The following is an 11,200-nucleotide window of genomic DNA, read 5'->3' on the forward strand; positions in this document are numbered from 1 at the left end:
GTTCAATCTTCTTTAGTGCTTAATTGAATACTTTAAATCTTCATCCAGTTGAATCTTATGCATACAAATGGATGTATTGCTGCCTATAATGATAGCAATACACAATCGTGGTTTGGTAGTCTTTTTATCGTAATCAAATTTTCATGAGATGGAAAATGTTAATAGATCAAGCAATAACTTTAACTTCAATAACAATGAATTGTCAATCAAAGGGATTGGGGTTGAACCTCCTTGCCCGAGATTAGCTTTTTTGTGAATAGAAGTACCCCTTCCTTTGAGCTTCACATATGCTGCACAAGCTCACATCCATCAAAGTACGCAACTCCTATAATGCACATACTAAGAGTTTCACTTGAATAACTCAAATCTTTGTCCTCCTTGACACAAGCATCAAAGACATCCATTCTTAAGCTACAATCAACTTCATTTATGCATAGGCTAGAAAAACATTAAAAGTGGCCTTTTCTTAAACTAATAAAATAAGTATACCTTTTCATATCCATACTAGAGCTTTCTTATTGCTAATAAAGGACAAGCAATAATGATTGGTATCTCTTGATTTCAAACTTTCATATCCAGAATGATAAAATCCAATAGAGTATAAAATTTTAAATCTTAACAAAAACAACCTCTATGATGCTGGTTAGGTGTCTAATCAATCAATCTACTAATTAAAAAGAGATGGTGATTTGCTTGGCTTCACTGATTATGAGCTCCTAACAAATGTACAATGGCATCAAACTTATGCTTAAACCAAAATTAGAATGCATAGTATAAGCCTCTAATGTTAAAATTAATGGGGAACATTTGCTACATATGTAACTTTCTTTGTAACATGGTGCACTTCTTACTTAGCAAAATCATCTCGTATTTTATTTGTGAGGAATCATTTGATGAATTTCACCTAACTTGACATCTACTCTATTGCATCAAGGTATACACAACTTCTTAAAAGATATTGAAGGATTAATAATCTGGCTTTTATTTCATAAAACTTTAAGAAGGCAAGTTATCTAGGAATAATATTGATATTAGCTTTACCTCAATTTCTTTTGGGTCGATGGCAACTTGCTCGACAATAGACTTGCCTTCTCACTCAGCTCGTGATCACTTTTAAAGTGGCCACTTTCATTTACTCATGAGGTTCACTCACACATTTCTTGGTAATGAGGACAATGCTTTATAAATTTTAAAATTAATTTAAACACATTTTATATGCCTTTTCTAGATATTCACATATTGTATAGATATAATTTTAATTCCAAGGAACACATTAAAGGAAGGAATTACAAGAATGCATATACTGAACCGCCATAAATCTATTTTGTTCCTATCTTCAAGGTATATTAATATTGAAACTATTCACAAAAAATTTTTACTTTATAATTATAAATTTATTTGTGTAAATGGCTATTATTTTCTATAGGGATAGATGAAGGCTACAATTCTACAAAAATAAGAACATGTTTTGCTACTAATGAACTTTTAAGCTTCCATCTTTTGATTGAATACAATAAAAATTTACAATATGTTTATAACTATAAACACAAATTATTTGTAAATCTTCATATTCTCTTTTAATATAGATAATCGTTATTGCTGACACAAAGCAAGTAGATTTCTGTTCAGAATATAATCTATTTAAAATAACTATTGACCATCGGCTATTGATTGGAATACAAGCTCTACAAATAAGCCGAGTAAATCACAGACAACTTTCCAGTTTTCCAGCATAAGATGTGCCAATTCTTTACCGTTACAAAAGACAACCAATAGATAGAGCTAACTTATCCCAACCATTCAATCCACTTCATCTGGAATTGTAATTTTTTCTTTTATTTATTTATAAACTATTCTTCAACAACATTCTATTTTTAAAATGTTCAATTCAAATCACAACACGGTATATGACTAAAATAAATCGACCGCCATCTCTATTGTCTTCATGAAAACTGCAGAGAAGATCTGCAACCATTTTCTGTTCTCTAATTTTTTTTGTTCGTAAATTCATATCAAAATGAAGTGTTACCACGAGCCATTTAAGTAGAACTGCGTCGATCATTCCTCTCCCTAGCATGCCTTTCTTCTACTATAATATCTTTTCTCTCCCTCGGCTGTCTTTCTTCCTGTATCTCTTCCAATTCATCATCTCCTCGCTTGCCCGCTTGCTCCTTCCAATAGGAAACTAGCTTCTTCAACCGAGCAATCTCCTTCGACGACACATTCTTGCTTGGATCATTTACGACACACCTTACCCTCGATGCGTACCTGCCAAGTTGAGCACAAACCATAAGAAGATGATTGGGCAAAAAACATAAATAATGTAAAGAGGGAGGGAAGAGCACTTACATCCATAGCACACATGATTCTAATGTATTTTCATATTTCCCACCTGAATTTTAATATTTATGCAGCTCTTAAATCTTTCATATCACATAAAAAATAGCACTATTATCACTTTTGTTCATGCATAGATATTACTAAGCAGATAAATATGAAAGTCTAGGTTTGAGATATGTAAATACATAAAAATTTGTACTACGAATGTAAATTTTCAAACAAATGAAAAAAATGGAATACTGTGGAGAGAAAATATACGGCTTTTTATTCCTTGCAAATACTAGAAAACAAGCATTCACCACAATCATATCAGTTTTAATGAAGAACAAGAACAAGGCATCATTCTCAATCATGAGCAATCATTCCGCTGATCATCTTATTCAATTAGCCTTATCCAAATTAAGTTTGACTTACCAAAGAGCTTCATTAGAATTATAACTATATAACAAAAAACTTGATGAATGGATAGAAGCATCAAGAAAATGAAAACAAATTCAGATCATAGAAGAACTTACGTAAGGGAGTTATATGTTTCTTCCAAATTTGCCTCCGCGGGAGACACATTGACAAACATAAGCGTCTTTGCATTACCTCCTAGAGAATCGCTCATGAGCATTGTCAACTTATGGTTCCTGTAAGGGATGTGTTGACCCTCAGAGCACAAGGCACTTATCACATCTCCTAGAGCAGAAAGAGATTTATTAATACTCTGGGCTTCTTTCAGCTGATTTCCAGAGGATCCAGACTTTTTTATCCTTTCTGAACCAGCAAGGTCAACAAAACTAAGCTGCAAATTTGAGAAAACAAGCAAGATTCAATACCATTTGTGAAGAAAATACAGCAAAACCCAATCGATGAGATGAAAATAGAGCTAGTATTTTCACTGATGAGGATGACTTCGTGAACTTTTGACTTTAGAAAACTATGTATTTACTAAAATGAGGAGAATCAAACAACAATGCATTCAATGTACAAAAATTAGAGCTTAATTACAGAATAATTCATCTCAATTCATTTGAATCAGCAATTTGGGATCAGATTAATCATTACTTTATCTCAACTCATTGATGTTAAGCCTCAACATGAGAAGTTAAAACTATTTTATACAAATCTTTTAAAACACTTAATAATCCTTCAACAGTGATTTTACACACATCCACTAAGTGCTTTTTTTTTATCCTTAATTATACATATTCAAAGAACCAAGTCTTCTCAACTTCTATTGTTTCTCTAATGTGATAATTTCCCAATCAATTACTCCAATTTTCTCAACAACCATCTTAGCATTCCATCCTTGTCATTCTCAGCTTTTGGCTAGTAATTATTTATCACCCAACGCTCAGATTTGTACAACATAGTTGGTCTAATTGCAATTAAAAAACATTTGCCATATAAATGTCCATGAAATTCTTTCATTTCATAGAGCTCTACTTTTGCATTTTAATCACCTAGATTTAACCATAGCAATTTATACCTCTTTTTTTTATATATTTGATACAATATACTTGAAATTATTTCATATATATTTCAATTTATCTTCTAGTAAACATAAATGATAATATTTAATATCACAATCACTAAAATTGCAAATCATATGATCAAACTTTGTTCATTGAAATTAATGGATAATTAGGTACTTGTCTAAACACTTGGATAGGACAAGACAACGTTATAGAATCTCATGCACATTTGTGGTCACCATTATTAAGGCATAGAAAGATGAGTGCCTTGCAATAGGATGTCAGTCTAGTGTTAGGCTAGTAGGAGAGCGTCTTTTCATGATTTGAAGAGATGGGTGAGAATAGTTCAAGTGCAAATAATGAGTTAGTTTTTCATGATCATATTTGGCATAAGGTGATGGGATCGAGTATTAAAAAAAACGACGTGCACTTGAAAATAAGTTAGACAAATAAGAATTTTAACTTTTGTGGTAGTAAAGATGAAAATCCAAAGCTAAAAAAGAGACATTGAATGATGATGAAAATAAAATAGATAGTAGTAAGGATTGGATCATATTAAAGCACATGAAAGTGTATTGGGTTTAATTTTATATTAAATACTTGAGAAAAAAAAGACTTTTTTCACACAGGTTTAAATTTTTGAGTTGAAAAAGGTTTTTGATCACTGATGTATTTGGGCAAACTTTATTCACTTTTTAATTCACTCCCTGACAAGTGCAACTAAAGTCAATGGTTCACGCATGATTTAAAATTGTGCAATATGAGGCTCACCTTGACGCCCACCTCAATGTTCTTTTGAAAACTTCGCCATGAAGCTTATGCTTCATTGGATACTACATGAGGTTTATGCCTCACATAATATGAGACCCGTCTCAAAATGCATCCCACCTCAATTCTAATGTGGTATGTGCAATTAATTCTAGGATTTTATCTAGGATTTTTCTTAAAATAAATATTAGTAAGATAATGCTAAGAACATTCATGCTTTATCCATATAATATATAGTTGAGGATGCAATTGAAGTTGTTACTATCAAAATAATCATTATCCAAAATAAGAGGAATACGATTGATATTTAAGATGAGTAAAAGGAATGAAAGAACATGAATGTAATTGAGCATAAGATGAAAAAAATAAATAAATAAATTGTTATGCCAATGATCTCAATAAAGGTTTATTAAATGAAAAGAGTGATGAGAACTTCTGAATATAAAAGTTCTTACCTTAATGACTTGTTTTATTAATGAAGAACATGAGCAGGAGAGAGATTATTTTTATTCAACTTATTTTAAATTTTTATATTTAATGTAATATTTTGATGATTGTATAAATATTCCTATTTTATTATTTAATATTTGGATGTTAACATGTTACTTGTTTAAAAAATTTATGACTTTCATTATATTAGGATGTTAATATATTATATTTTAATATATTAATAGGTTAGGATGTTACTATATTACATCTTATTACATACTTTGAATTTATTACAATATTTCTTTCTTTGCACAATTTGTTGATTTTAAGGCTCAAGTTCAAAACGCCTCGAGGCTTATGTCTCGCCACGTAAACAAAAGGCATTTCAATACCCAATTGTACAAATTTAAACATTCTATTATCCTATTATCAAGTTGTTCATATTATTAATAAATCCCTAGAGCTTTGTCATTATGCAACATGATTGAGCAATATTTAAGATCAAGCAACTCACACATTGCCACCAACAAGTTAAATAAACTCTTGCTGCATGATAGTTTGATAAGTTTATGTTCAAAATCTTCTACTTAATGATTGATAGCCCTAAATTTAATAGTTAAAAATACAAAGTGGATGTCCCTCACTAATAGGATTAAGCATTTAATTTAAAAATAGGTTTGAACACAAATATATTTGAACTAACTTTGGACCACCATTGGTTTACAACTTATAGTTATCCCTAAGCAATACATTTAAGTAACTTAAGTAGATTAATATATTTGTTTAAGATAAATCTATTTACGAAGCATTTTAGATTTATAATGCAATAGGACTTGAAACTTAATAGCTTTACTCTTCTTAAATAAACGTGATGATTATCATTTCATACTATTAAAAATTATTTACTATAATAGTTTATAAATGATATAACAATTTCTTTTTCACCAAAACTTTTCGCTCAAGCAAGAAACTAGGATGGGTGTCAAATGCCTTAAGCATTAGCTATCTAAATCATCATGACAGCACATAACACTTTTACTACTATTATTTTATTGTTCTAATCCTAACTCATTTATCTTAAAAAATTTTTCATTATTTTTGTATTTATTTATTTCAAAAGATGCCTCGTAAAATAAAATTATACCTACTGAAAAAACAGTGCATCAAGGTACTTCACTTTCTAATCATCCTTGTTGTAATCTTTATTATAATTGAAAACTAATGGGCTATTATTAATTAGTTAATACTTTATTAAATATACCATTAACTTTCACACATTTTTCAATAATGTGCATCAAACTATTTTGAATTCTCAAGATTAATTAAAACAATGTGAAAATAAATTCCTTGCTATTTTTTTCATTGTCTTAACACAGACACCTCAACGGTAAATCTTCCCAGCATGGAAAAACTTGACTCTTAAATATTGAAGGAAGTTTTCTAAGTCTATAATCCATTACTCTCACATACGATCATTAAGAGATTCATAAGTTTAAATCCTATAAAATTAATACCAATCTAAACATCACTTTGATCCTAAACAAACCGAAGATGGAAACTTGATTAAATGTCTTTGGTTTTAACAAGCAATAATACATACAAAAATACAACGAAATATAAAGGTATGTTATGATTGATTTATACATTTTACATCTTTTAAAAAACGATCATTTTTTAATATATCATAAACATTTCTATACAAGCATATTATAAAAAATTTGTATATTTATAGGACAATATATAACTGAACTTTCATAATCAATGTCTTATACTTAAATATCTTTCTAATTTTTAAAAATATTTCATGAATTAAATCATAAATGAGATATCTTATAATAATTTTATTTCTAACAATAGAAAGTCAATATCAAAATCAAACATGGTACCAAATCTAAATATGGAGACCCTTGAAACTACCAGAAATACTGAAACTTAGGCTCCCACAATGCACAACAGTACGACATGATTAAATAGCTTCATTGAATAATTAATATAGATATTTACTTCATAAGAATGATAGGCACGAAAAAGCAGTTTTCTTTTGCAGTAACTGCAGACTTACCTTTCCTCTTGCAATAGTTTGAGTTTGTCGATTGGTACTTTCAATTATGATGGATAATATCAAATGTGATCTTGAACTTTCATCATTCATTTGGGTTCCAGACACATGTCGTTGCTCAGACCCCCGTAGAATGACGGCCATCAATTCTTCAAAGCTAGACACTTGTAGAATTGATACGTTTTCTATAGAAACCATACCCTGTATTAAAAAATAAATAAGTATAGAACTAAAAAGAATTCAACGACAATAGCAACATTTTACAACCTTTAAAGGCATGATTATATTAAGAAAATAATTACTATGAAAAAATAAAAATAAATAAAGTAAAAAACTGTGCATCCACTGAATAATGGTATTCTTGAGCACTTCTAACAAATGAAGAATATGAAATCGATCAAATTTCAACAAAAAAGCCAAAAGATAAGATTTTTATTAGAGGAAAATCAAGGGGATATAGACTAAAATATTGATTTGCAAGAACAAATGAAACGATTTAGATGTGTGATTTAAAGTTGTCTTAGTCAAAGGGTTTTCAATCTAGATCTAATGCAGTGCAGAAGATAATATAGCAAATAATCAAAATTCTATAGGACAAGCTATTAATCAAAAATAGCAATTGACAACAATAATTAAAAATCAAAATATAACAGAAAATATATCAGAAAAAAAAACTTGACTTTCCATTAGATACTAATAACTATAATTAGGAAATCCCGTACTTTCCCTATAAAACAGAGCGTACACAGTTGCAACAGATAGAAAAGGCAGCTACCCTTGCAGCAGTCTGTTTATTGCATACTCGCATTATCTCAAAATAGTTGATTCCAGATGCAAATTTTGACCAATAAAATAAAAAATAAGCTTCAAATTGAGAGCCTACCGCATCAGTTTGCTTATTGCATATTTGCACAATCTCAAGCTCTGAAAAAATGCTAATTTTGATAAAAGCAAATGTTAAGTCTAAAGTTAAAATAACATGAAAAGGAGAAGAGCTACAATGATCAAGAAAAATTAAATAAACCAACTTTGAAGAGTTAAGTAAATTTAACAAGTAAATGCTCGATTCAAAACTTCACAAGATACAAACTATTAGTGGGGATCTAAATTTTTATTTTACTAAAATTTTGAACTTAAATGTTTAATAAAAATTTAATAGTTTTTATATTTTTATTTTAATAAATATTTAATAATTACTTAAACAATCTATCATAAAAATTTTAATTATCTCATTGAATTTAATAGTGTTTCAAAAAATATAATAAATATATCTATTAAATAAAAAAAAGTCATTAATCTCAAACAAAATTTAAAAATTTATAGGAGATGCAATTTGTAATACAAAATAATGTATTAAAATTGATGAAGCTTGAGATGAATCGACAAGAGAATAAATGATAATCGATTAAGATTTATTGATAAAGATAAATTTATTAAGCAACCATTCTTTTATATAATTTATATTGAAGACATAAGTGCATCAAATTTGAATAAAGAACTTTGCGATACTCTCTTATTATTATCTTGGTATTTACGACATTTGGGGTCAAGGATATAATGATGTAAGATGTGATATGAATTGAATAGATTGAAAGTTTGGTTCATCAAATATTATCTTTTTTCATATATATTCTTTATCAGTACATTACCGAAATATATTATTCTAGTTTAATAGTACTTTGCATATTTGATCTTATAATTAATTTGTTTTATTCTTCCTGAATTATAAAGAAACTCACAGGATGTTTTTAATGTGGTGCATTTAGTAGCACAACAAAATATCTTCTTTAAAATTAAAGAGAAATAGAATCATATTCAATATTCTAGAGGGTGAAATTATTTTGTTAAAATGATATATATATATATATAGACACCTCATATATATATATATATATATATATATCATATATGAATGCTTCTATTCTTGAGGTTGATGACATGTTACAAAAAAAAACACTAATATTGTTGAGCATCAATAAAAAATTTATATTATCACAGCTACATTGGATATATAACCACAATATATGAATAACAGATTTAAAGAACACATTCTAGAGTTATTGATTTTAAAAAATGCATTTGATCTTCGAGATGGATACCACCTGTTCAAATTTGAGAATATTTTTTAATATATAAATAAATTTTAACATAAAAAGTTTTCAAATATAAAAAGTTACCTTTAAAAATTCAACTAGAATATTTTTAATTGAAACTCATAAGAAAAAATAGAATCTCTCTCTCTATATATATATTTTATGTCAAATGTTAGTTAAGACAAAAAATCAATATATATCATCTTATTGATCATTTGATTAAATTAATATTGACACTTCATTTTGACAACAATAACTAAACATGTATTTTTCTTTTATGAAGATTGCTGAGACATCATTATAGAATTAAATAAAAGATAGCTTTCTTAAAATTTTACTGATAACATATATTGAAAATGATATTGCAGTTAAGTCATAATATTGAACAAAATATTAATAATTTTGATGCAATGAAGTAATAGACATAATTTAAGCTTTGTATTCATGATGACTATATTAAAAGATACATATTTTTTATTTTACAAGTTATTTTTAGCTATATTTTTATTTTATCTTATTTATATTTTATTTATTTTAAAATGAAATTAAAATTTTGATTTATTTCAGATAATTTTTTAAGTTCATCTCCCCTCTCTTTAAATTCTAATTTCATAACTGCAAGCTACTAATAAAAGATAACAATTGAAAATATGATGGGATGACAACCAAGCATCAAGGAATGAAAATACAAAGGGAAAACAAGCCAAACAACTAATAAGCCAAATGCATAAGTTGGGTGGAGCTATGGAAGATCATAATCAACTGATTTTTATCGAGCATTGACCAATAACTACATTATTAATGTTGAATAAATATAGCACAAGCATCAAAAAGTAGAGGAATGCATGCGGCCTTATCCATAAAATTTCTCAAGATCCAAAAAAAAAATGTAAGAGTTAATTTTAATCATGTTTAATAAGAAAACCTATTCATCTTTTACGTGAATCATGAGTAATAGTTGAGAAATTGAAACATCTAAAAAGTGCAACATTGATATTACCTTCAAGTCCTTTTTTATTTCTAATTTTACATGTTTGGCATTCTTTGATAACAAGAGATCAACAAGAGTATCCTGATATAATTCCACCATGTAAACCTGAAATATTGCAGAAGAAGTCACCATAAATTAAGTCAAAAACAGAAGAATGCTTCATCATTAACATCATTAAACTCATCCCATCCAATTGGGGCTGGTTACAGATAAAGTTAAAACGTCTAAGATGGATTTGCAATAGTTTTGATAGCTTATAGTGTGCTAAAAAATCTGTAAAGGATCTTCAATGGAGCAAAGTTGGCGTTGATTAAAGAAAATAAGAAATGATATGGCACGTATATGTTGTGGAAAACACTGGTGAAGCATCCACATTATACTAAATGGTTGCACCATAAGAATTCATTCCTTGCTCCATTTTGCTACTTTGAACAGTATGTTTAAAGGATTGTCAGCTTGCTTGGTTATCAACTCTAGGACACATCATGAGCCTAAAGAATTATACAGTAAAAGACACTGAATTAACATGCATTTTTTTAGGAAACTATAAATGAACGTTCAAAATAATTTAAACGATTTAAAGACTAGAAAAAAAAGTGTTTCGTATGTCATACAAATCAATATTATGCTTATGAGACTTCAACAAAATCCTCAAAATACCATAACCCTAAAATCTAAAAAAGGTAACTAAATCAAATGAATGATTGTCTGCATGCATGCATGCATGAATATGGATATATGAATATAAATGTATATATGGATGTATAAATATTTATGGATATATACATATATATCCATGTAAACATACATATGTGTATGTATATACGATCATACATACATACATATATATATATATATATATATATATATAAAAGAACCAAGGGCTTTTTGAAGGGGCCCCGGGCCGCCCCTAATGAGCCTAACAATTCGAGTAACACCTTAACGCCAACTGTGCTAAAGGGATTCAAACTCTCGATTCAAGGGGTCTTATACCGTGAATACCAACCAACAAAGCGACGTACACGGCACTATATATATATACATATATATATATATATAT

General features: G+C 28.4%; 1 protein-coding gene across 4 annotated transcripts in view; it reads right to left on the reverse strand.

Moving 5' to 3' along the window:
- Positions 1-1,692: 1,692 nt before the first annotated feature.
- The window catches only part of LOC110029992 (kinesin-like protein KIN-14I), a 71,303-nt gene continuing 61,795 nt past the window's right edge, over positions 1,693-11,200 (reverse strand). For 3 of the 4 annotated variants that reach the window (XM_020732520.1, XM_020732519.1, XM_020732518.1), the window contains 4 exons: positions 10,150-10,245; positions 7,060-7,257; positions 2,856-3,127; positions 1,693-2,268 (listed from right to left, as the gene is read on the reverse strand). In XM_020732520.1, coding sequence (XP_020588179.1) covers positions 2,040-2,268; positions 2,856-3,127; positions 7,060-7,257; positions 10,150-10,245 — 795 coding nt within the window. In that variant the 3' untranslated portion in view covers positions 1,693-2,039. The remainder of the gene's footprint in view (positions 2,269-2,855; positions 3,128-7,059; positions 7,258-10,149; positions 10,246-11,200) is intronic. The other variant, XM_020732521.1, reaches the window with a different exon arrangement.

The sequence above is a fragment of the Phalaenopsis equestris genome, unplaced genomic scaffold (assembly GCF_001263595.1).
Source record: "Phalaenopsis equestris unplaced genomic scaffold, ASM126359v1 Scaffold000623, whole genome shotgun sequence".
NCBI lineage: Eukaryota > Viridiplantae > Streptophyta > Magnoliopsida > Asparagales > Orchidaceae > Phalaenopsis > Phalaenopsis equestris.